Source organism: Anser anser (genome assembly GCF_964211835.1).
Source record: "Anser anser genome assembly, chromosome: 5".
In the NCBI taxonomy this organism is placed as follows: domain Eukaryota; kingdom Metazoa; phylum Chordata; class Aves; order Anseriformes; family Anatidae; genus Anser; species Anser anser.
The window spans coordinates 56,398,422-56,425,459 of record NC_139725.1 but is presented as its reverse complement, the minus strand read 5'-3'; the positions used below and the strand labels follow the sequence as shown (position 1 = coordinate 56,425,459).

Genomic DNA, 27,038 nt, shown 5'->3' with positions numbered 1-27,038 from the left:
ACCTGAATAACCACTGCTCTGAGCTCATGCACAAGTATAAAGTACTAATGTAATTTGTATCAGTCTCAACATTAAAGAAATGCATTAAAAAAACACAACAATGAATGCACTTTCCAAAATTGACCAAAGATAGCTCCATTACTGCAGTGAAATAATCTGCTTCCAGAAAGTATCCATGTTTAGAGAAATCAATGCAAGTCGGACAAGCATTCGCATCGGGACCTACATCTAACAACTCAGACACTTCATGGGCACAACCAAGAACAGTATCATGACATTTAACAAGTCCAGAGATGTCCAAACAAAAAAGCTACTATTAATCAACCTGCACGTATAGGAAGAAACGAGTAGCTCTTGTTGTTCTCTGAAGGAGAAGGTACGACTGTTGAAGAGCATCTCATTGGTTGGCTATGAACCCTGAATTCTTCAAGTTAAAGTTCAGGATTTGAAGGAAGGTCTACAGTGCTGGCCAGTAATCTGTCAGCTTTATAATATGGTAAAATAGAAATATCAAATGTTTTTCTTACTTTGCGCCAAAACACTCTTTGCAGCCTTCATATTATCTAGTAATAAAGGGGATGGGAGAAACCTGAGAGGCCACATGATACATCATACATCTTAAGTTTGCTTTAAGAGTAAGTCAGTTATAACTCCAAAATGTTGTTTGAGGTTAAGAAATCAATAATTGTCAGTGCATTTCATAACACTGTATGTTCACTTACAAGTTCCTTCATGGCTATACATACTCATATTCAAGTCCTGTCGTTGCCATTCTGATCCATCAGGCTTTGGAGAGGAGAATGCTAGTTCAGCTACGATTATCAGCTGACCCATTTCTTGGACCTAGCTCTCAAATTACTAGTAGAAAATACCCCAGAATTCAGACATCAGAACTCCTTGCTAAAATAGTTAACAAAATGTGCTCCCTTTTGTAGGTCCTGAAGAAGTTAAAACACAACAACTTCATGTGAGTCATGCCTGCATCTCTTTACACTGCTGAATCCAGCAAGATGCCAGCTACAATCACCGCTAAAACCAGGTTTGCAAAATTATCCAGCTTCTACATTGTAGCAAGGTATTAAGAAATTCCAAGGAAATGAACATTCATCCCAAAAACAACACCCCAAAGTGAAGTAATCCTCAGATATCTGGTCACTAGCCACTCAAGCATTTCACAATTATAGCTCCTTTCCTACCAGTCTGTTGCAAAGGACAAAAGAGAAAGAATCTAGATTTACAACACATTAGACACAGGTTTTACTTCGCCTTAGACACCTTTAGTCATCTACCTCCAACGATGTGGTAACTAAAGGTATCAATAAGGTACCAGAGCACATACTAAATTATGAAAGTTCTTTCTCTGAAGCTTTGCTGGAGATCAACTTCCTTGGATTACCAGCCAGGAATGTAGAAACAGGAAGCTAAAATTCATCAATTAGCACCAAGGCTTATTGAAATCTGAGGCTGTTGTAAATCATTTGTGTTACAAATGATTTAAAGCAATTGCCTATCATTATGAAGAGCATTTAATGAGTCCCCAAGTGCATTAATTAATGCTTAGGCTTTGGAGGAGAGCCAAGAGTCATCTCCAGCAGAATACCTGTGTTGGCCACACAATGTGTTGAAGTAGGGATGTGAAATTAAAAACCCTTTTCTATCAGTCTGGCATGGGGTCTTCAAGATTGCTTTCTTGAACATCAGCTCCACTGACTGACTACCGATTCTTGAAAGTTTCCATACCTCCAAAACCAGTGCCTTCTCAGAATTCAGTGTGTAAAATAAAAACAGAACAACATTTTACCTTTTCTACAGAAAGACTGGAGACTAAGTCTGTGCATCCTGCCTTTTAAAGCGTCTCCCAAGTTTTAATTGGGTCACTGTTAGCATCTAGCTACAGAAAATCAAAAATCCAATCTGCAACAAACCATTTAAAGTAATTACTCCTGCCTTTAACATTTGCTACCAACAGACATTTCAAAAGCACAGAAAGCAATTTTAACAAGACCTTGGATTTTTACTAAGCCTAGAATCTACTTCAGATCTTGCTTCACAGAGAAAAAAAATTACAAGTTTCTAAAGTTACTCTTTACCAAGTTGAGAGAAAAATATTGATATTACAAAAACACACCTGAAGAAAGGCAGAATTCATTCTGAAGAGCCAGTCCCATCAATAGGCATGTTTGCTTAACCTGCATTAAAGGTCTGCATTTCATGCGATCAGTCAAGCCTTTGCCCAGTTACAGCAACAAAATTCAGATTTAATTCAGATTCATTCAGATTTAATTCTGCAAACCTCTACAAGAACTCTGAAACTGTGCCAAAATGAACGTGCAGTTTAACATTGAAGCATTTCAGACAATGAGAAGTCTCCAACTCTAAAACAATTAGCAATACAGTCTCCTTATCTTCTTTAACCCTCTATAAAGAGTCAAGAAAGTAGTAAGCAAAAACATGAGATAAAAGCTGTAAATTTTTTTCCTGATAGCCAAAATATAAATGCTCGAACATTTTAAGTGATCCAAACAGAGGTAGAGTTTGCAGGATGAGCAAATGATGTTTTGATACCATTTATTGTATTGACAATAAAAGGTAAGTTACATAAGGATAACCAATTATGGAACTAAAATAGAACACAGTTGCCAAGTACACAATGTAAATTCTGAGCTTCAAACCATTATATGACAAACTAGAGAGACAGTAGTTTGCTGAGAAAGTCAAGGCTGGGGAAAAAAACAACTCCAAAAAACAACTCCTTAGCAGTATGACGTTATTCCTAAATTAAGAGCATACCTGATTCTCAAGCATTCCTAGTAAATAATAACTTGGAAGGAATATAATAAAGAAATTGTCAAGATATTGCAAAGATATTAGTTGATGAACAAAAATGTTATTAACAAACCAAGAAATCAAGTAATCAAATCTGATCAAAACTATTCTGGACAAAGATTCATTTTCAAAATGCGTTGGGAAAGAAAAAAGCTATTAACATTTCAAATAAAATAAAGGATGGTTAACTTCAATCTAAACAAACTTGGTAACATTAACAAGGACTAACCAATGAAGTCTGAGACAGACACACTAAGAGACAGTACCAAATAGCTGTGCTGTACTTCACAAGACAGTTGACTGTGGGCCCAGCTGGCCAGCTAAGACTTTTGGCACTCTTCAAAGCTAGGAGGAAGAGAGAGGGTCAAAATCATGTTCTTTACCCTAGGCTCCAGAGGTCAAACAAGGGACAAACTTTCCATTCAACATCACAACTTCATCACTCTTCCTAATATGCTTTCGAAAGAAAGAGAAAAAAAATATGTGCAAAAAATTGCAAATCTTTCACCAAATTCAATATATGCTAGAAGAAAAAAAGTATTTTCTTCCCACATTTTATTATATATCCTAAAATTAGGAAGGGGCAGGGAAAACTCTGGAGAATAGAGGAGAAGTTATACACTCCTCCACGCTTAAGCATTTTTGTTAAGTACTAGCTATGTTAGTGCTCTCCTGGCAACAGTCAACTACTCAATTGTTACCAGCTTTTGACACTAGCAAAAATTCTGTGAAGAATAGTTGGCTGTAACTTAAAACACTTCTGCCACCCAGGAAATTTGGTGGTATTCTCCACAAGCGTTACTCTACAGATAATGTCTATGTTCACTGTAATATCTACATTCTGCAGCTCCCCTCAGTCCTTGGTACGCAGGAAAGGATGGCACTAGTGGTGGCTGTGGTGCTAACACTTGAGTTAGATGACTCCAGTTTCACTGCATGCTCCAGTCAGGCTTTCAATAAAGTAACAGTAAACATATTGTTCCTCTCTGTTTCCACTCAGAATATGGAGACATCAATGCTTTCCTTCTCAAGATGAGTTCTGTAAATACTGGGAAGCAATTAGACTCCAAGAATATCACTACTGAACGTTAACAGTTCAAGATAATGGCCTATCACTATTTCATCTTCGCTTTAAAAAAAATAACTTCCAAATAATCACAACTGCAAGCACAGTTTAGAGTGAAACGTAAAAACAGAATGGCCCAGCAGAGATATACTTTGTAGCTTGATACTAAATAAGCCTCTTCTGCAAGTTTATGTTGTTTGACCACAGGAGTTAATCACTCACTTAAGATGATGGCTGTACAAATATGAGATGTATTTAACCAAGCATTAGGATCTTCATTCTGTGTATAAAGACTGCATGAATTAAGCATAGAAAAAAAAACAACAAACATACTTACAGGTGATCCATAACCAAAGATCTGTACTCACCTTTAGGAATTACTCTAGAATATTATTGATTTTTAAATTAGGCATTACAATATTTTGGAAAAGTGAAGACAAGGGACGTACACCATATGAAGACATTTCATATACCTGTTCTCCTTGCCATTTTGTATCACTGAATGCCTATCAGCAGTGGTTCTTTCACTACAAACATATGTGTTGCGCCGTGTCATTGCTCCAGGGGCAGTATTATTCTACAATTAAAAAACATAGGCTTGTTACTCCCTGCAAAAAGGCTTTTCTAGTGTTAAGACTACATATAATTTAAGGCTGTTTTACTTCATGCTACTTCTACACAGTTATAAAACTTGCAATAATTCAATAACTAGTTAATATATGAACACCTTCCAGTATTTTTAAAGAATAATGCAATAAAAAAAAAGAAATCAAGTTGTTCTTGTATTTCATGTTGATGGCTCAAAATTAGTATAGCTTAAAGTTTTTAATTACCAATGTTCTGAATTACAAATTCTCAGCATGTACATCATTCACCTGAGAGAGTCTTTCTTTATAGCCTATTTTTGAAATACTTTAACCACTTGTAGATTGTGGAATTTCCCTTTAAGTTATGATCATATCCTTAAACAAGATAGCAAAAGTGAAGGCTTAAGAAACAGATATGGTAAAATTCAGTGGGAAAGTAAACACAGACTTTTAAATATTAAAATACTATAGAACACTCGACAAGTTTTGAAAAACAAGGAAGAGTAAGTCAAATTAAAGAGACAAATAGCAGAGAATTTTAATAAGACATTATAAAAATATACATGTAAATACGAGCATAAGACATTGAGGACAAGAGAACCAGGGGAATTTAAGCTACAGACCTTATTTTATAGGGGAAAAAAGAAATAGAATTACTTTGCCTCTGTCTTTACAGAGAAAGAGGGTGGAGATATGCCCAAGTTGGCGGTCAATTTTCCAGGAACGACTGAGAAGCTAGGTAATTCACAGATAACAGAATTATAAAATGTTAGATGCAATTACTGTAGGGAAAGTATGGTGGTCCAGATAAACATGCACCCCCAGGTTGTAGAGGAAGTAAAAGCTGGCAAGCCGTATATTTTTTCCCCACCCCAAGAACATAACACAATAAACTGCATATGGTTGGAAAGTAGAAAAAACCTTTAGAAATTTTCTTTAAAGAAAAGGATCACGGGGCAAAGCAGGAAGCAAAATAGGATATTAACTTTAAACATCACTGCTGGGGAACATCTTGGAGGCTAGCTTAAGGGAATGACTGGTCAGCACCTGGATAAGCACATGTTGAGTAAGGATGGCCACTAAGAGTCAGGCAGGGGACTTCATGCTCAACTAACCTTTTGGAGTTCTTTGAAGAATTACTGCTATGATAGGCAAGGAAAATTCAATGGACTTTAAAAATAGCATTAAGAAAACATGTCACAAACTGGTTACATTACAGCATCGTGGGAGGAAGGATAAAAAAAGGGAAAAGGTAGTTCAAGCACAGAAGGAGGGTACCCAAACCTTTTTTGTTTCCAAACCTGAAATAAAACTGTTAAGTGGAATATTCTTGACAACAAGAAAATGCTCCTCCTGTGCCTTCTATACACACAGCTTTTGCTGCCTTAAGGCAAAATATTGACTATACAGTCAGTGAGTCTCAAGTAGCGCAATTCCTAAGTTGCGGATTTAGGAATGAAGTCATCTCGTCTATTTAAAAGACAGACAACTTGTTAAATGTCTTTACATGAACGTACAAACAGAAATGAAAAAGTGAACTGCGCAATCTCCTGGCATTAAAAAGTACTAAGAGCATAAAGAATATTTTAGATTAGCAGAACTGAGCACTTACCCAGCTCTTTTTCTAGTCTTTGCCTGTGTTCTAAGACAGAAGTATCAGAATAGTTTTTGTTGTCTGGCTCAGATTTCAGAGGTTATGATAGGAGATCTAGGCATTTCAAGCTTTCAAATTTCAGTTTTAGCAAGAATACAGTCTTTAGGTATAGGAGCCTTTACACTTTTTAGAGTACAACCTTTCATGATTTGATTTAGGCAGCTCTTCAGCTGTGACTTTTTTTTTTTTTTGTTCAGCCAGTCTGTAGATTACTGATCTCTGGACATGACTAACTTGCACAGGTGCACAGAACAGGACGCCTGAAACTGGTGTCAACAGCATCACACACACTGATGGAATGACAAGACAGAATTGAGCTAAGTTCATCCTCATGGCATTGGGTGCCTTCTTTTCAGGAGGTGATGACAGTGCAAAGGTGCATTTTAAGACTTCTGAGCACATATACAAAGTCCCATCACAGCATAAAGGATGAATTTGTGGTACAAAGTCCTCCTCTCTTCCTAGAGTAAGTTTTATGCTTACTGTTTAGGCGGGCGATTTTCACATTAGGAGACAGCAAGATGAGGACTGATGAAAAATTTTCAAAGAATCAGCTTCTGACTTAAAACAACGAATCAATCTACGTACTTAAGAGCACTACTATGGTTTTTGGCCCAAATCATTTTCCAAACATGCCATCCATTCTTTCTCTCCATTTTTCTACGCTAAGAGTTCTGGGACAGCCTTATTACAAGCACTGAGGAAAAACCTGAAGCTGAGAGTAATAAACAAGGAATTATTAGTTGCTGCTAACTATGCATCCTCTGCAGCAGGACTTCATTATTAACTTGTTATTTGCCGAGTAAACCTGAAGCTCTTTCACACACATTTGTTCAGCTTGCAGAACTATTTAGTTTGCAAGAGTTCACATGCTCTTTCATCTTCAGAAGTACAGCTTGGAGTCTCAAACTCCAATACCAGACTTAGTTATCAGCTCTACAAGCATAATTCTTATCCTTAAGTGCATGCTTGTAAGCTTTGTTGTTAAATGAGTAGCACGCAACTGGCTAAAGGTCCTAACAATTCAAAAGAGAACACGAAGCTCTAGTGCAGACCAGTTCTACTACTTTTGCAGTATCTGTCAAAGTAGTAATTACTTTTAAACATGGTATTTTGCTGTCTCTTCAGTGATTTTCTGATCATATTACTGATTTTAGGACATAAATGCTTAGTAAGAACACCACCTCTCTCCACCTCAGAATACCTTTTTTTCTACATCAGGACAATATGGTAGCTCTAACACCCTTCTTCCTTCTAGATTCATACTAATATTATAAGAAACAGAACTCTCTAATCAGTTTTAGAAATTGTGTAAAAAAATCAGTGCTCCCCTCCATCCCCACAAGGCAGTAAGGAAAAGACTAATCCCTAACAGAGGAGGGGGAAAGAAGGAAAAAAAAAGTAAAAAGGTGCTTGCATAGTGACATGAAGAGCTATAAATAGAGACAATTTTAACCACCAAGTGACATCAAAAGTCTGGCTACATGTTCAGTTTTGTTCACTTTGTAGTACTGCTCGTAAAAGATCAGAGCTGCGCACAGAATCAGAAGAGGTAAGTATCCCGTTGTTGTGAGCTCAAATTTTGCTTCCATTACAGTAGTATGAAATTGGAAATAAAACAACTAGAATAAATCCCCATGATTTGGGAGTACTGTAACAGAGCAGATCAAAATATGCTAAATAGAGGCTAAATGTAAAACATATTGCAACTGTGAGGCAAAGCTCTTGATTAAGGCATCAGATAATACTGAGCGAGGTCCAGTTTGAAAATTCTACCATTTGGGGACTTGATAGCCTAAAACTGCCACGTAAGAAGAAACAGAATCTGAACAGTTTCTGGACTGATCAAAAACCAAGAAGGGCAGGGGACCAGAAAAATCAGAAGATCCACCCAAATCATGAGCTCTCGTTCACATTTATAAAGAGCTGATGCAGTAGAAGACATGTCTTCCTAAGGAATCTTTGACTGAAATCCTCCAGCCAAGTCACTTTCAGCCACTGATCCAATTGACAATATGCAGCCAAAATGAAGTAAAACAAGAAAATCTTACTTCATTTCTATCACTTCATACTGTCAAAAAATCTCTGAGCTCACAAAGTTCTGTTCTCCTTTGTTGTAACTAATGATGCTGAGTATATGACCAAATAAGACACCTTTGTGGGATAACAGCTTAGAAAATCACTCCATAGTGAATTGAATAAAGGACTGGGAAGTTACTTCTGAAAAGAAGAAAATCTTCCAATACAAAAATCTCAAAGTTTTAGAAACTAAAAGTTACAGAACTCAAGAGTTATTATATGAAAACACATTTCCAACTTTGCCACGTGGAGAGGCACCACAAAGTATACAAGTTAAAGCCAAACTGAACAAGGATTTTCCAGATTTTTCCCTTCCACCTAATACTTGACCCTGTAAATTCATTAGTTATGCATCTTAGTGTGGTTTTTGTTGTTGTTGTTTGGTGATAGAGGAAAGCCCATAAGGATAAAGTCAGACACTGTGCTTTTAAGCAAAGGTTGAAAGACACCCTTTGAAGTTTTTAGAGCCACATCTATTTGAAAATCCCTATATACGTAACTATGAGTTGGAACAGCCTGTTTGAGAACAAAGATGAACTGGCTCCTTAAACATATGAAACTAAGAAATAAGATAATACAAACAGGGACTTCATTCTTCTGTACAAAAGGCCACAAAAGAGTAATTGGGGATATCAAAAATAATATAACGCATACTAAGTTTCAGGAGACAGCCTGGTTAAATTTCTTTTCCTCCTTTTTTTTTTATTTAAATGTTTGTGGTTTTGTTTTTATTTTAATAAGCAAACTACTACTGCTCACTAACAGCTGCTAGTGCTAATTACTAATACACCTACTAACTACTTCAGGAATATTAACAGATAACTTGCGTAGCTGACTGATGAGGGAAGAAAAAGGCAAGACTATGAAGAGTATGAGATACCAACATTTACATTAGATGAAAAGTAAAGCCAACACCACTGATAAATCGCAGGTTTAGCACTTCCCCCCCTTCAAAATAAGTGTTTAATGGTTTTGATAAATAAGTGCTTCTACTTACACTAGGAACAGCCGAACCTTTCTTACGTTCAGGAATATCAGCCTTATTTGGATTGCTGGCATTTCCAAGCATTGGGCTAGCTGGTGCAATTCCTCTTCCAGCAACAGCACTACTGCTAGATTTTCTTGATTGAATTCCTTCCTCTTTGAGGTCACTGTCTGTAGTGCTAGTCTGGCTTCTTTTGGGATATGCCACTACTGGGGGGATGGATGGTCCAGCTTAAAAATCAAACAAAAGAAACAGAAAATGGATTTTTCTTCTCAAAAGTCCAGTTGATATTTTTCCCTACTATGGAAATTTATTCACACACATGTAAGGATCAAAATGATAAACACTGGGAATCAACACTGAAAAAAGTTATTCTTTAAATTATTAAATATACACATTTTAGAAGACAGTAAAATACTGTGAAAAGAAAAAGAAATTAAACAATTGTATCTTAATGTTCGCCTTTGCTCTTTGAAGGGGAACCTGAAGCAAGTTTTTCCCCCTTCCTTCCCACATTTTTTTTTTTTTTAATTTTAGATAAAATCTGACAAATTTAAAATTCAGTCACCTCTAGCAAGGCCTTCCCTTATATTACAATTCAAAGATATGAAACACTTCTGTTCAGTGTGCTAAAGGCAGGAAGGGCCATAACAAACAACTATTTGAATTTATTAGGTGAAGATATTATTTGATTTCAATGGAAGAATTAAGAATTTTATGGAGTCTTTTGGTGTTTGAGTATTGACACTGTTTTAGCTTGGTAAAAAAAAACAACACTGAAGAGTCACCTTAAAGACACTTAACAAGTAATTGACTCATTCAAATCTGATGACCCTTCGCTAGCACAAACCTGGCACACACAAGCTAACATCTGATAAAAATGGATTTTTGAGACATGTACCTGGAGATGCAGCCCTGTACCACCAGCAGTACTAATGGCCTCCATGCGGCATTTTTACAACAGCCCAGAAATGGCTTCAGTTTGCTACAAACCTCCCCAGGCATGGCAGGAGCAACTGGGAGGAGCAGAAAACTGTTCTGACACACCTGAGAGTGATGCAGCCATTCAACAGCCCCAAACTCCCACTTGCATAAATAGGTTCCTAGATACTAGGAAAAAAAGCCTGTGCGGATGTCAGGATTTTGTTTTCTTCTGTTTTCCCAATTGCATTTCCTCAGAAGAGGATACATCAAGATGCATTAACCTTCTAGTTAGTATTTTCAATAACAGCTAATGAAGAACATGTATGTATGTGTACACACACATACATTACATATATGTAAAAATAAAAGACAGTATCACAAAACACAGTAACTGTCATCCCAAGAGACTCCCCAAGAAAAGCAACCTCTGAATGCACTAGGGTTATTTACAAGTAGACCAAACAGAGACTCTTTTTATGAGGTAGTGTCTAGGCAGGAAGATGTTTAAGATATTTAGAAAACCCTAAGCACAGTCTTGCACACTCACAAAGCAGAAGCATTCTAAGTTTGTCTGAGTCACGGATCTTTAGAAATTTAATTTTTGCAGGACAATCAAATGATGCTATCCTCAGGAAACAGGATACAAGAAATATTGGCAAACTGGCATTTCTACAAGTTTTATATGCAAGCTGACCTACTAGTGTCAACAAAAAACAAAAGCTGAACAGACATACAAGCGTATGGGGGAGGAGTGCTGAGCTTTTCATTAAAAAGGCTGTTGCAAGATTCTCTTCAGTTTGTGTAACAAGGCTCCCAGAATGGTCAGGAATGCAAGGGAAGACACAAGGCAAAACAGAAAATTAAGTTGACATATTCAGCATTCCTCTAGAAGCTATTTTGGAAGGCTTTCTAACAAAACTGATTTTAAAAAATATTAGTTATTCAATAAATTATTTAATCACTGTGCTGTGAACTACACTGTCATCCTTCTCCTTACCTTCGGGGGACTGAGACAATTTCAGAAACCAACCATGACCAGCAGTCACCATATGCCACAACACCAAAAATGAGAATCGCTCACCGTGATCGCTGTACCGCCGCTGCTTCTGGCTAGAAGATATGCTTCTCTGAACTTTGTGATGAGGAGATTGTCCAGTGCTATTATTTAGATCACTACTTGGCCTAACTTTGGCAAGTGAAAGATTGCTGCTGGAGCTTGAATCACTTGCATCCAACTACAATACAAATATTAAAACAAGGAGTTCAGACAAAACAGATTAAACATCCACCAACATGCCTCTACTATGTAAGAAATTTTGTGATAGCATGAAGTTGCTTAGGAGCCCGAGCATCAGTGCCTCACTAAGCCAACTCCAAATTCTCTTAAATTCTTTGTAACAGTCTTATTTGAAGCTTTATGTGAAGCACAGCAGAATTTGAAGCTCCTGAAAGGACGGTCAGATACAGAAAACCAATCTTTATACCTCCCATCCTCTCTCCTCAGTTCTGTAAGATTTTAACAGGAAGAGAGGATACACTCAGTAGCAAGCTACCATACCAACTCCTCCAGCAGAGGAACCAAGAGCAATTTACTGATGCCTAGCCCTCTCAGCATCACATGGAAAAGTAATCTACAATGCAAGAATGTTTTTAGGGTGATCAGTCCTATTCTTCAGTTCTCTTAAAATATTTGTAACTAGCACATTTACGCTTGAGCTCATAGACTAGAGAATATAGTAACTGTCATACAATCCTTAAGAGGAATACCTGCTCACCAAGCAGAACAGTTCTTGGGAGCCTAAAGACAAGTGTTTACTGAATCAGCTCATGCTGAGAACACACACAACATCATTTGGACAGTTCAGTTGACACTGATGATCAGAATAAAGTGATTTCCACTGTACTGGACTTGTGTGCATTGCAGGAATTTTATGCCTATAGTTACTGACTTAATTTTTGCTTCTGATTTTGCTATGGACACCGATTCCTTTGTTTCTTTGCATTTGGAAGAGTGATATTTACCTCTGATGATTTCCTTCCTAGCAGTAAGTACGTAGCTGTGATTTCATCATACTTCATTTTACTAAGGGATTCTTGAATTTCTTCTTGAGAATATCCCATTCCTACCATAATATCTAAAAACAAATACATACTCTGTAAGGAACAAACACTTCGATGCTTACGTGTTTAAGTTCAAGAGAAAGAATGGAACATGTAAAGAACGAAACAGTTAAGTGTGAGAACAAAATCTTGATGAAACATCAATATTAAAAGATTAGTTACTTCTCCCAAATGGGAAACAAATACAGAGTGGTGGAAAGAAATAAAAAAATATATCATATTCTGAAAAATCCTCAATTACCTATTCTTTTCTGGTCCGAGATGTCTAGTTCTGGTTCAACAAAAGGTTTGAGTTCATCCTCCTCATGCCCTGCATTGATCCACCTGTCCTTCATAATTTGCTATAAAGAAAAACATTTCTTATTATAATATACTTATTAGCAAAGAAAATGAGCTGTGGAAAAAACAACTCCCCGATCTATCAACAGTAATGCTTTTTCTCATTTTTCTTTTTCAGAATGGGTCCCTACTCTAAGTTTTGCTTTGCTCCAGTGAGGAGAAAGAACCATGCACATCAAGGCAAGCTACTTTCCAATCAGCTGCACAAAGCTGAAGAGTGAAAAGCCCAACAACACAGACCAGAAGCTGTGCTACCTCTCTGACAAGTCTAGCTAGTAGGTTCATACCAAACTATGGAAGCATACAGAAGCCAGTATTATTTTCACCTTTCTTCTCCATGACAGTACAAAATGCAGACAGAAAGCAACTACAGCATAGCCTAGTACTGAATACTTCCAGATCACTTATGTTAAGTCCTGGTAGATCACCCATTAATGCAGGAATCCAAAAACTAGCTATCATGAAAAACTGCATGATGCACACTGTGTAATGTCTCATTCATTCTGGAAGTAACTGTGGGGTTAGATGTCTTGCAATCCCTGCAAATGAAACCTTAAAAAACAGAAGTCATGCCCTTTACTCAATCCCCTTGGAACCCACTCCAAATAAACTATTCATGAACAGCATGACAATAACCTATTGATCAGCTCAAAAATAAAGTTTGAAAAATACAATGCCTAGCTTACTGAGGCAGTTTATTTGTGCCATTACCTCTAGAGTGCCTCTTTTCGTTGGGTTTAGCACCAGGAAACGTTTGAGGAGGTTTTCACAGTCTGTGGACATGTAGAAAGGAATCCTGTATTTTCCCCTTAGCACTCTTTCTCTAAGTTCCTTGGTAAAAGAGTAAGAAGTACGGTAAATTGTAAGCAGCACATAACTAAAACATTAGGTAAACATGCCCTCTGAAAGGCAACACTTTCTACGCAGACTCACCTTTAAGTTCTGTCCATCAAAAGGAAGAGATCCACTCACAAGGGTATAAAGAATAACACCTAAACTCCAAACATCTACTTCAGGTCCATCATATTTCTTCCCTTGAAAAAGTTCTGGAGCAGCATATGGTGGGCTGCCACAAAAGGTGTCCAGTTTATTTCCAACTGTAAACTCATTGCTAAAACCAAAGTCAGCTATTTTAATGTTCATATCTGCATCTAGTAATAGATTTTCAGCCTGGAAGAGAAAGAATGGTTCATAAAATTAATTTAAAACACTTGATTAAAAAAGCTACTGCCTGTTTTTACTCATTCTTAGGATGCAAAAAGCTGAAACATCTGTTAAAATTCTCTTCCTTGCAAGGTATTTTGATATGTCTGTCATTCATATATCCTGTTTAAAAAAAAGTCCGTACAATGGCTTTAGTCTATTGTAGCTGTTATGATAACTGAAAACTGTGTTATTACCATCCATTTTCTCCACAGAAATTCATCCTGAGGTGCTGTAACTTACATTTTCATCTATTAAGCTAAAAACAAGAACGCTCACTATCCATACTTTACATGACATTCCTTCAGAAGTTTGGTGATACACACAACCTTTAAACATTTTTCACTATTTTTTTTTTGAGCAGGATATGTAGCAACATTATTAATACAAAAGGCACAGTTTAAAGAAGGGATATACCACTTTGTAATATGGCTTCTTTGCAACTTGGCACAGTTTTTTCATCACAACCGATATTTAATTCTTTTCAAGACCAAAACTTGTCACACCTGTATCAAAGCACTTAAAAAAAAAAATAATAATAATAATCCTCTCAGCTAATACTGACCTGTATCAGATTTAAATCTGATCAGAGGCTAAAAGATTATCTTTCAGAAATCATTACATTTCAATATTGAGAAGCCTTACAAATCCTTTTCCTTTAATTTTAAATTGTTCTATACCTTAAACATTCATCAAAACTTGCTATAATGCAAGAAAAAAAAAAAACAGAAAAACCAAACAGCTTAATATATGCTACATTTTATAGGTACAATAAAGATCCCACCCACAAGTACATAAACTGATTGACAGACACACACACACATCACACACTTTTCCCTACTCACCTTGAGATCTCTATGAACAATATGCTTTTGATGGCAATACTGCACTGCAGATACTATCTGGATAGAAAACAAGCGCAATTATATAAGTGACATCTCAAAGAAACAAAGTTTTAACTAAGAAGTTCAACATTTATTACTGAAGCTGACAGGTACTTATCCACTCAGAGCTACAAACTACTACAGGGACCAGCATATTTGGGAGAAAGCTGCTAAATAACTTAGGTGCTTGTTATTCAATCTACTTGGTTTCTACTACATCTGAAAGAGCATTTTGCTCTCTCCAGTGTGGCTAATTATAGACCAGTAGAAGCAATGACTTTCAGAAAGGTTACTGAAGTATTTCCATTCCAATACTGTATACAGCTACAAAAGCTTTCCAACTGGACTGAAGTTTTCCAGTCCTTATGCAAAGGTGATTTTTCATGCCACAGCATGGCATGAAAAAGAGAAAAGGCTAAGAAACGGCCTGGCTACAGAAGAAATTACTGGGGGAAAAGCTCATTTGTTGAAACTTCAGTTATGTGGTGAGACATGACTGTGCATCTGACAAAAGGCCTACAGTGCATATGCTGTATTGTATTTGTATACTGCACAAGAGGAGCAATCTCAATGGAAAAAACTTCTGTCTCTCTCACGTGTAACAGAATAATTTCTTCCATCATAATTTCCAACTACCTTATTTTTCTTTCTGCTTTATATAGCAAGCTATATAAGCTGCTTACACAGGTGGCCTAGTATACTGCTCTGGAGTTACGAGCATTACCAGGGAAGTTAGCATGTATAGAAAAGCCGAGTAAGGCCATATTGCTACATGATCGCAAATGCTGTCAAATACATTTTATTGTGATGCACACGTGGTCAGAACTGAGGCAGCAGATGTCCTGACTTTTCAAAAGTCTTAACTGCACAGAAAAATAATTTACTGTAATAACTACACTTAAATATGTTTCCATTCTTTGTTCAAGATTAACATTTCTAGTCCAGAAAGATGAGATCTCATTAATATTACAAAAAGTAACTCGGTATCCCAGCTTAGCATACGAATCCTCCTGTCCCTGTAGGAAGCAATGCTTCTTTTTTAGTATTTAGAATAAGTGAAGGTAAGGTTCTTGGTAGGTCAAAGAACTGACCTACCAGTCACTTCGCATCTAAAACTTGAGCAACCAACATTGTCTTAATCTCTGTGCCCCTGAGTCATGCATATATGCAAAATGCCACCTTAGGAGCCAAGTATTCAATGACAAGTTGAAATATTTCTATTCCCTACACTTTCATTCTGCTTTCACTTGTTCCTTTATGTACTGACTCCCTCCTTCAGACTCCCAGCTCAGCTTTTCACAGTTACTGAAACTGCCGAAGCTCTCCCATGGCACCGCTTGTACCATCCTCGTGGCTTTCCTTCCTTTCCTCCCCACCGCCGTCACTCAGCTCCAGCCACCAGCCCGCTTTCCCAGGTGCTTCCCAGGCTGACGGCGTGACAAAGACCTCATGCTTTATTCAGGACTGCAGAGACACGGCACTACGCTGCGCGCTTCTGAACTGCTTTTACTTTGACTACCTAAGAGCGGAAAGTCTAGCAGATTATCAATCAGTTGTTTTCTCTGGGGACGCTTCTGAACTACTCTGCATTGCAAAAGGATAGCACAGGGACTGCAGAAGCGAGTCAAATCTAAATGGAAGGGAAATAATGCAATATGTGTAAGAAAGATTAACAGCAGTCAAAACTGAATGAAAAAAACACAGCATAAAGCATGGCTTCACTGAATCGAGTTCCTTGCCTTCCACCTTCCATCACTCCTTCTGTTGACAGCCCCCTTGCTCCAACCTATGTGAGTGTGAGAAATTTGCTGACACTTGGGCAGGTGGGGAGAACAGGGGGAGAAAAAGACGACTTCTAGCTGTAACAATAGGAGCATTTAAATACATTTCTTTGGAGGGATTTCAAAAATTTGTATAATCACAGGATTTTAAGAACATGATAGAACAAGCTACCTCTAAGTAGACAAACTATTCTTCATAAGGATTAACTGATAGAACAAAACAACAAAAGGAGAGATAAATGACCTCTCCAGGTCCCTTCCACAGTGCTACACTGAGCATTTCTTTTCTTAACTGGAACATACAATAGTAAGATTTATTTTGTGGATTTTTAAAAATATACATTTAAGACTTGTCCTAATATCTACCAGTACTAAAAATTCTACAATCTGCTTCCACAGGGAAAAAGTAGGAAGACCGAAGGAAGCCAGATCTAATCTGCAGCAGTGAAGGAGGAGAGGGAAGTAATTCATTTGCAATTTTTGTTGGTGGGAGAGCTCCCCTTCATCCCCCCTGAGACTTGGCTCCCCATTTTTGCATTCATTCTCATCCAGATGGGCAGACTTCCGTACGGAGTAAGGATGGTAAGATCGAACCAGAACTGCTTGGAAGTCTGCTAGGGAAAGAAAAGCTAGGTGACATTAAGAATGCAAAACATTCTGGATTTGAATTTCTCATATAAGGCTGCATAAAAGAAGACTGAAATGGAGAACTGCAGAGCATGGCTGTATTTTTAGTGTCCCTTGTCAAGCATGACTGGAATAATTTGATCGCTGTCTTCTACAGGGTTTTTTCCCCTGCTAAAAGCCCTGAATATGCATAACAGAATGGACAAAAAAATTATATGTATATTTTTAAACAAGTGAAGACAGGCAAATTAGCAAATTCATCTTTGCCTGATAGAGAGGGAGACGCTAAAATACCTCCTCAGATAAAACACAGATGTTTTATGCAGAAATCACATCGACTGAAAGAAGAAACAGGATCTGAAAATATAGTAATATAACCTATTGTAAGTACTAAGCTCAATAGCAAGGCACAACTGTTTCTGCAGCTTAAAAAGGCTCCTGCCTGTTAAACTAGCTAGTGAATTAAAAAAAAAAATCCCTATTATGTACTAGTCTAACATAAGAACAGCTGCATTGAATCAGATAAAAGTTCTACACAGAGTGTTATCCCTCCAGCAACAGCTAAAAGCTACATGAAGCTATTGTGAGACTACAGCAAAGTGAATAGTTTCATGACCCATAAACCTAGTAAGAACTAGGTTTGATCTGTCCCACAGAGTCCTGGTGTTGAATAAATGTCAAGCTCTGATCAAAGTTTTCTGATTTCTGTCCCACACGCATGCTCATTTCTCTAGCAAACTACGATGAGCTTATGCTATAGCTCCTTTCCTTGGGAAAAAAGAGAACCCTAGTAATAACCCAGACACTCACGCTTTTGATGCTCTCAAGAACCACTTATCTTTGAGATCAAGATCCTCTAAAATTGGATAAATTTAGTAACCAGCAAGTCAGCTATTCAGGAAGGATAGGTAGCTAATTCCTCCAGGTTTCTGAAAGGAAACCAGACTTATAAAAAGAAACTTAAAACATATTTCAGTAGATTGAAGAGCAGCCATCTATATATCTTTATGAACAGCATTTACCCTACTGAAGTAGGGGAATAAAGCAGGGAATCTGAAGTAAAACATTTGATGGGTCAAACATCCAGCTTAGCAGTTAACTATCTTTTAAATTCTTTTCCTTCATGTTTGTTTTTGAAAAAGTTTGTTTTAAAGTTACATATATCCTGTACCACACATATTATTCCATAAAATGAAACACTAAGTGTACTTGTAAAGTAAGTCTGACATGTTTCCACAAGTTTTCACGTAAAGGCGAGTTGAATCCTTCGACAAAAAAGGCAATTGCTGAACAAATGTGCAGCAGAATTACTACAAGATCTTTTTCCACACAATTCCTGATAAAAGAAAGGTAGCACAGAGAGCAAAGAACCACACCAATGGTAGTTTTCAACGTTCACGGTAGAGAGAACAGCAAATCCTCTCGAACTATTCTGAAGTATTTCAGGTGACATTACAAAAAGAAAGGTTATGGTCTGGGATTTAGAAAAAGACAGCTAAACTGGAAATGACTGCTTTAAAACCCAGTACAATTGATCAAATCTATTCCAACACACAGCACAGAAGCACTTAAGAAATTCTTAATCGCAAACGAAAGCACTCTAGAGTTGACAGAACATAAGATATAAAGAGACATAAGATTTTATTAAAGAAGAAAAAAAAATTCCTTACTCTGAAGCTGTGTATTACTCTAGTACACACAAATCACTTCTCCTGGGAATATAAAGTCTGCAGCTGCTTTTTCTGGGGCCTTGTTTTTTGTTCTTATTTTTATGATTATTTTTGCAAAAGATTAAAGAACGTATGTACAAGATTTAAAATGAAGAGAGAAAAAGAAACAAGGCTTTTACAGAAATGCTTTTGTTGCATTCTTATTTTGGATTAAATGGGTTTCTATTTTTCTCCTTACTTTCACTGCTACTTTTGAGTTTATTATTTATATTGCTTTAGCAAATCTTACTAACAAAACAGTTGTGACAGTTTCCTAGTTCCCAGATTATTTCTTATGGTCACACTATCCACTCTAGAGAACTGTAAAAGTTTTCTTTATATGGCATTTTGTGAAAGTAATTAATTTCCTGGAAGTTTCATACTTAATATCAAATTACTTCTATTTTTGTATGGCTGTGCTTTAAGATGTGAAGCTACCGTAGCTTTTCCCTCCAGCAGTGAAACTGCCGTGTCATTGCCACAATTTACCAGTTGAAAACCCCCACATATAGTTCAAGCAAACACTCTTGTCCATATTCGTTATTTTAAAGTGTCATTAAACAGAAGCATAATTTTAATGTTGTGAGAAGAAATATCATTTAAATTATCCAATGTGATGGAAATAACATAAGCATTCACAAGTTTCTGCACATGAGCAGAAACCAAAGTATATAAGACCAAATAGATCTGCAAATGAAACTTCAAATGCTGCAAGAGCAGAGACTTGGATTTTTAACTGGTTATGCAAAATTATGTGCATATGTTCAATACTGCTTTACTGTAGAATAGAAATGCTTTTTACAGATCACTGAAATTCCAACATTTTTGCAAGTCCGGTTTATCCATCATAAAGAAAACAAAAAAGCCTAGATATTATTATTATTATTATTATTTTTTTAGAACAGCTGTTTAACTGCATCTCTTTGTGCAAGTGCATGGTTGTAAACGGGTGCCTCTTCCAGGCACTGCCCGTGTTTGCTGCTGACCTGGTTTGTAGCACGTTACACTTGAACAACTTCCAAAAGCTTACAGACAAGCTGAACGTAGAATATATGAAATCAACCCGGAGGAAATGAATTTTGAAACAGAATCCATGTCCAAATCAAGCAGTCATTGTGTTCTGGCACTCTGGACACCCTGGCACAAACACTAAGGAAGCTAGCACTGCTGACTGGGCTACTAACCCCTTCAAAGCACTACTATAACCAAGTTTCCTCTTACTCAGTGCTAGAAGTCCACACACCATGCTGAACACTGCTAGAAGTCAAACACAAAGGACAGCTGTTTTACCCATTTCACCACTAAAAACGGGTGTGGGGGAGTAGGAAGCTGATGTATAGGAATGTTATACATACCTGTCTAAATTTAGCTCTAGCCTCCTTTTCCTTCATTCTTCCATGTGCAACCAGATAGTCAAACACCTCCCCTGCGAGTCAATAACGAGACACGTTAATGCCGGTGTCAGAATGTAGAGATTCCTCTCTAGCAGCTACCCACAGCAACTTCACTGGAATGATTACACTTCAGGTTGATCTCAAGTTTAAGATTACAGGTTAGCTCAAGAGAACAAGGCATAAGTGATGTGAATACAAACAATTTACTACAACATTCTCTCTTACACAAGGAAACAGTAAGGCTTAATGAAAGACTGGATATAGACAGAAACATTTCCTTCCAATTATTTAGGACAGAAACTGAGCAGCAGTACTTCTGTTTTGTAAATAAAGATGACCTGTACCTTCACAGACTTTCTCACAAGGGTATCTTTTGCACCACAAAAATAAGCCTCATACATGAAAGCATTTGATGATATCTGTAATATTGTTATATCAGCACCAGAATTTTTCTTTGTACGTGTGCATACAAGTGTTCTAACCAACACAGAAATCTTAGTTCTAACCTAGGCTTGGAGGAGGTATCTGCAATGAAGTTCTCAATAATGAGGCCAGTAGGACACTGAGATAATCCATCCCACAAGCATCAGATAGGTAAGACACACAGAGAAACACCACTTCTGAACAAGCCCAATGGTGTATGGTTCAGATGTCTAAAGGAGAATAAAGTAGTACTAAAGAGCTGTGTTTTTTTGATGTTTTGGTTTTTGTTTGCTTTTAAATAAAAAAAAGGTGGAGTCATACAGCAGGAAAATCAACAACTGAGCTATCTGAGAGAGTGTCAGGATCTTCTACAAAATAGTCTTGCTTGCCCCTGTAGCACATTATTTAATACCCATCTCAGAAAATTCTCTCAGGTGTATTTCACAGCTGTTTCTTGAGAAAATTTGAAGGAGCAAAGCTGAACACTCCTTTCTAATTCAGGGGAAAACGATACCAGAGAAAGAAATATAGGCAACTTATGCAAATGTTGCAGTTCTAGGAATACAGTTTCTCTCATCCTCCAACCACAGAATTCATACAGTTCACGTGTGACCAGTATCTCAAGGAGGAAAAAAGGAAAACAATCGCCGTCACTCAGATCACTGGCCATGCCTGTCTTGCACAACACTGCACATGCACAGGGCGCTGCTCACGGCCCTGCAGACCTGCACACGTTTCTCCATGGTTCTAAAATCTTTAGAGCGCTGTTGGCCCTTCTACCTTGTGGAAGCCAATCACTAGATGGCAATAAGACTTCACTTTTAAGTCTAGCACCAACAAACTGCACGGAGACGCCTTCACAAACATGCACTAGCCAATATCCTAACAGCGTTTCACCAGCCTTGTTTCTGGTTAGACAAAGCTTGGTGGAGCATTTAGGGACCCACTAGAAGACAACTGAGGCAGTTAGAGGATCTTTACCTGATTTAAGAATTAACTTCACACAATCTAACAGAGTTAGAATTCAATGCTGAAACTATTAACTGAGAAAAAACTCTGTATTTCCCTCCCACAGCTAAAGAAAATCCTCAACTACTGGAGATTCCCAGATGCTGATGCTAAAGAGTCACATTGACAAACAGAGGGCTATTAGGTTTTAGCCAGCAAAGAGTAACTTAATCCCCAATATCTTAATTCTAGCCCTGGTGAAACTATCTGACACTGCATGATGCAGTCTTTTTTTCTTCCTCCTCTGCAATCAGGAATAAATGTTAAAGTTCCTCCACAACCTCCCTCCTAAAATGGACATAAGGCTAAGCCTAATAACTCTTGACAGTAGAAGGTCTGTGACTACGGTATGTCAAATGTCATCAACTTTTAAAAAAACAGAAGTTTCAGTACTCGTGCTTTTGAAAGCAACAGTTAAAAATACAGAAGTGTTTCTCTTTTTATTTATTTATTTTTAACCAAGCATCTTATATAAGACAAGATACCAGTCCTAGGGAGCTTAATACAATAAATTTAAAAGGTTGACATTTATTACTGACAGAAACAATCAAAGGCTGAACAAAGATTCCAGTTACATTTAAGTTGTAAAAACAAAGCAAATGTTACTAAATCGCATTAAGTTTGGAATGAAGTTTTACAAGTTATAATTACGTAGCCTGAACGAGTACTTAAGAATATTAAAGACTTTGCTTAAAAAATTTACCCTACCATGACATTAATATTTGATAAACGGGAAAATAAAACTTCAAAGAAAAAAAGTGCTTTCTGCCACTTGGCAATTTATTTACATTTGCCATCACAGTAGAGAGGTACTTACCCCCGCTCGCATATTCCATTATTAAATAGAGAGTTTTTTCAGTTTCAATGACTTCAAATAACTTCACTGGAAAAGAAAGCAACTTATTAATCAGTTAGCTGGTTGCAGAATTATCAACTCTATAAGGAATTCTGTCAGGAAAAAAAAAACACACAATTTTCTTGATTCTTGACAGTACCAGATCATTACTCTAAACCATCTTTTTCTGTCCTAAATGGAAAATACAATAGCATATTTACTCAACTCATAAAATACAATCATTTGATGTGATTATATGGGGAAAGCAACTAGATTAAACAAAACTTCCATAAATTTGAGCGTCAGTAATGGCCATTTTTACACACTGTACTGGCATACATGGCAACAAATAAGTTATCAGTCAGTTGGCTGACAGTACCCTAACAATAGTACATTGTTTAAACTTCACAATCCAGATCAATTTCTTGACCATTTCTTGTTTTGGTACAAAATTCTTTTAATGAGAGCCTGAATCCAGTAAAAATCAGCATTGTGATAACTCTGCTCCTTTTGAGCAATCAGCTATGAAAATAACTATTTTGTGTAGAGGGCCTAAAACATTTTTTTGTTTTTAAACACACAGCTATGACTAGGTATTTCTTACTGCTATTTTACAGTAAATTACCCCCCTATTTTAAGATTAGCTTATAATTATCACATAACATTTTTAACGGTGGAAAAAAGAGGTAACATTTCACTGGATTTGAATATAAAGAGAAATAAACAAGGTACCTATATTTGGATGATTTAAGATCTTCATTATTCTTACTTCTCTAAAGAGCTGAAATAAACATAAAACATGAAATAAGTTAATGAAAATAATAGGTAACACTCTTTCTTTGTAAGCCTGATCATTTTGATGTACTTGCTTAATTTTAAACATAAAGGGCAAACTTTATTAGCATTTCAAGGAAGTTCATAAAATAACAACTTATTGGAGAGAACAGTTAAGTGCTTGCTTCTTTAAAGCTTCCGCCAAACCCTCAAAAACCTGCAAACACCCACAAAAGTGCTCCAGATAGCCCAGGAGACAAGTGATCTCAGCTCTGTGGTTCTCACACTTTTGGGGCCAGAAGACCATTATGAGCCCACGCAGCTTCTTGATGGCCACTGTACATCACATCTCATATACCCTTTCACACCTTTATAGAAAATCCTGGTTTCAAAGTTTTATGAACGCCCCTCCAGAGCACTGTTTGAAGACCACTGCACTGTGTTAGTGGCATGGGCTCTTCAGCCCTTTGTCAGAGCCTAGCCTTCCAGAGGACACCACAGAAACACTGTCCTATACGACAGGAACTGAGAGGTGAAAAATCAGCTGCTTTTATCGCACAAAAATTGCATTATTCAACTAAACCAGCAACAAACAAGTTTTAAGCACAGATGGTCAGGCAAGGTTTCTTCTTGGGCCTTCAGAAGCATTCCTTCAAGACGACCGAGGCACAAAACCATCTAGCTCTGGACTTGTCACCACAGCTTCAACAACTTTCAGCGCCAGACATCTAGCCTCCAAGACTGCTGATGCAGTACACTGAACATTAGCCAAAAATAACGGGGCAAAACACAGTCTTTTCCTGAGCAAACAATCCCCAGCAGACAGAAGACACACCACCGCTTGAGGGTACAATCTCAAAGGGATCAGCCTGCTGCCACCCTCTTCACCACCCACTTTCCTACACAACAGGCCTGTATACTTGTACTTGAACACCTTGAAGTGCAAATACTGTTGTGTTCAGATTCCCTTATCTTCCTACAGCCACTCTTTACAAAAAAAAAAAAAAAAAGGAACTTCTGAGGTAGCATGCTATATGGTAGTCACGTGTGAGATTTTTCTCCCTCTATAGTTTCCCCCCATGAGAGCCTAAGCCTCCAGATGGTTGACATTCTTAAGCCTTGATTATTTTCTAACAGCATGCTTCCAAATGAGGGAGTAATCAAGTGGTTTTATTATAAACCTAACACCAACGTCTACAGGAATACCAGTAACGTAACAGGTCGTACTGAACATAATGTAAAGAGACTGAAGCAGAAAGAAAGTACACAACTCCACACGAGTGCAGACAAGGAAAAAAAGAAAGGATTTGTAAAGAAAGACATAACAGCATTGTTATTAACAGTAAGAAAGCAAAAGATGCTGCTGTAAGATTCTCCTCAGGTCAGATTTCATATAAAGTGAATATGTTTAATGGCTACATTTATTAATAATGACTCAGAAAATCTGTAGGTGTAGTTACTCAAAATAAAAAAAAAAGTAAAACACGGGAAACAAAAGACAAACAAAGCCAAGAAAACAGAACCATTCCACCCTTCTGCCTTTTAATAAAACAAGCTGCAGCAAAAAATAAAATCACGATATGGAGACCATTTCCAACAGTTCTTTGCTTTCTAATGGTTCTGTAAGGCTACCATTTGGATAGCAATACTCATTAAAATGCCTAAAAGGCTTTCTCCCCTATGCCACAGCTGTGAAAGGCACAATACCTGAACACAGAATAAAACTAAACAGTTTTTAAATAGTTTTAATTACAGTATATTCATTATCTAGATCTATGCCTGACACTTTGCTAGATGATAAACTGCCTAAACGGAATCAAGACTGATCGATCAATTACATTTTTGGCCATGGAAGACAGTTTCACAAATTGTGGGCATGTTTTCTTTTCCCCCCTCAGATAAGGAAATTGCCTTTTTTTTAATTACATTGTTTCTGTAGCTTTTTTCATATGTACTTCAATGAGGTAGAGCACTTAACCATAGCTCTCTAAACATAAGACATTTAAATGCAGTTGAATTTATAATTATATCTTTTTCTTATTTTTTTCATTCGGTTCAGATTGTCTGGCCTGTAATATACCCTGAATACTTCGTATTTTTTATTGCAGCTTGTATAACTAAAAGCCTCTGGTCAGCCTGTTTTGAAGACAGCTTGCAGAATTTGCTCACGACTGACTGTCAGTTTCCTCTGGACTCCCTTCCGACCCCCAGATCGAAGTCTGTTGGGTCAGACTGATCAAGTGCAACCCCACTGCTGCACAGATGCAGCCCTTGGCTGTTGTTCAGCCATCAGCCTATTTATCGTCACCTCACCTACCTACAAAGGTATGTTCAGCGGATTAAGAATGGCAATGTCAGCAATGACCAAAATCATAATTAGTCCCACCAAACAAGAACAATCAAACAAAGGCAATACAGAACAAGACAGTAAAGATGAGGCCAAAATTCATGGTATCATCATGTAAACAAATACACTCATTAATCTAATCTTTTTATAGAGAACGCTGACTTGGCTGGAGCCAGCTACTTCCTCCGCTGCAATGTACAGTTTGATGCTCTAATGTGATAAAGGCAGGCTCATATCACATTTTGGGCTGTTGTAAATATATCATTGTTCCACAGGACTACTAACCCAGATGAAGCCTATCAAAAAGTGGCGTCTACATATGAGCTATTTGCAGTTGGTGACTAGAAACAAGCTCTTTAAAAATAGTTATTTTTGTCTTAGGCGAAGTTCAAAATAGAAATACTTGAGAATAGGATACAAACTCCACCAAATGTTTTATTATAATTTTAGTTATATAAATGCACTTCAGATTGTGTTCTGTAGACACTTTAAGTGTTATATTTGGCATTTTGACACAGACAGCAACTTCAGCAGGGACATCTGCAAATGTCTGACATTGTATTATATTCTATTTCTGATAGAGGAACAGAACGTAAAACATGATACAACTTTCACATATTATACTGAACGGTTTTCTAGATTTAATCCCCCCCTAAATGCTATTTGCATCAACCTCCAATAAATGAAGCATTAATTATTACCACACTTCCTAAAGCCCACAGCACAATTCATTATAGATAGCAAGTTATGGCAAAAGCCCACACATCTGAGGTTTTCTGACACAGGAACACAGAAGAATCTGTAACATTGTAAGACGTAACATAAGGTTCTCTACTCAGAAAATAATTTTCTTAGTTTCAGGAACTTGTCAAAATGTGACCATAGAGGCAGACTATCAACTGTAAACAGTGCTTATCAGTTTAATTTCTAATACAGAGATTGAAAACTACTCCCAACTTGTTGAATAGCTCATTTTCCGTCAACAGGAGCTCTGCAAATGTTTCTAGGGAAAGACAAACATCCTAAGTCTGCCAAACAAATGTCTTTCAGCTTTGTTGTGGTCTCGTCCTTTGACTGTAAGTCGTGTTAGATACAGGGAAAGAATTTAATACTGCCAGTGGACAAACAGAGCAAAAAGAAAAGTAGCAATGGAAACACAGACACATACTGAGTAATAATCTTGAACCAATTTTACTTGAACTTTATTATGCTGATACATCTAAAACAACACGGATTGGGGAAATAGGGAACCAGCTTTCAAGCCAACTCTTTGAATAAGCTGAAAGACAGATTACAAAGTGTTCCTGCATTAGCTATTGCAAGAGTTTCAGTAACAAAGGATTTCAAAAAACACTGACAAAAAGTTTGCTAAAAAGCAAGTCAGTACGCTAGTCAGATGCAGAGCACATTTCCTGGCCTCCTTCCCCTCAAAGCAGGGAGGCTTTTCACAAGATGTTCTCCCAAGCCAGCTC

The 27,038-nt window shown here is 37.2% G+C and overlaps 1 protein-coding gene across 16 annotated transcripts in view; it reads right to left on the bottom strand.

Annotated features, from left to right (window-relative positions):
- The window catches only part of MARK3 (microtubule affinity regulating kinase 3), a 66,043-nt gene that overhangs the window by 13,597 nt on the left and 25,408 nt on the right, over positions 1 to 27,038 (bottom strand). For all 16 annotated transcript variants that reach the window (XM_083837316.1, XM_083837326.1, XM_083837324.1 and 13 more), the window contains 11 exons: positions 23,178 to 23,226; positions 22,428 to 22,493; positions 20,141 to 20,211; positions 14,630 to 14,686; positions 13,515 to 13,751; positions 13,293 to 13,412; positions 12,484 to 12,583; positions 12,144 to 12,256; positions 11,203 to 11,356; positions 9,210 to 9,427; positions 4,366 to 4,469 (listed from right to left, as the gene is read on the bottom strand). In XM_083837316.1, the coding sequence (XP_083693442.1) occupies positions 4,366 to 4,469; positions 9,210 to 9,427; positions 11,203 to 11,356; positions 12,144 to 12,256; positions 12,484 to 12,583; positions 13,293 to 13,412; positions 13,515 to 13,751; positions 14,630 to 14,686; positions 20,141 to 20,211; positions 22,428 to 22,493; positions 23,178 to 23,226 (1,289 nt within the window). The remainder of the gene's footprint in view (positions 1 to 4,365; positions 4,470 to 9,209; positions 9,428 to 11,202; positions 11,357 to 12,143; positions 12,257 to 12,483; positions 12,584 to 13,292; positions 13,413 to 13,514; positions 13,752 to 14,629; positions 14,687 to 20,140; positions 20,212 to 22,427; positions 22,494 to 23,177; positions 23,227 to 27,038) is intronic.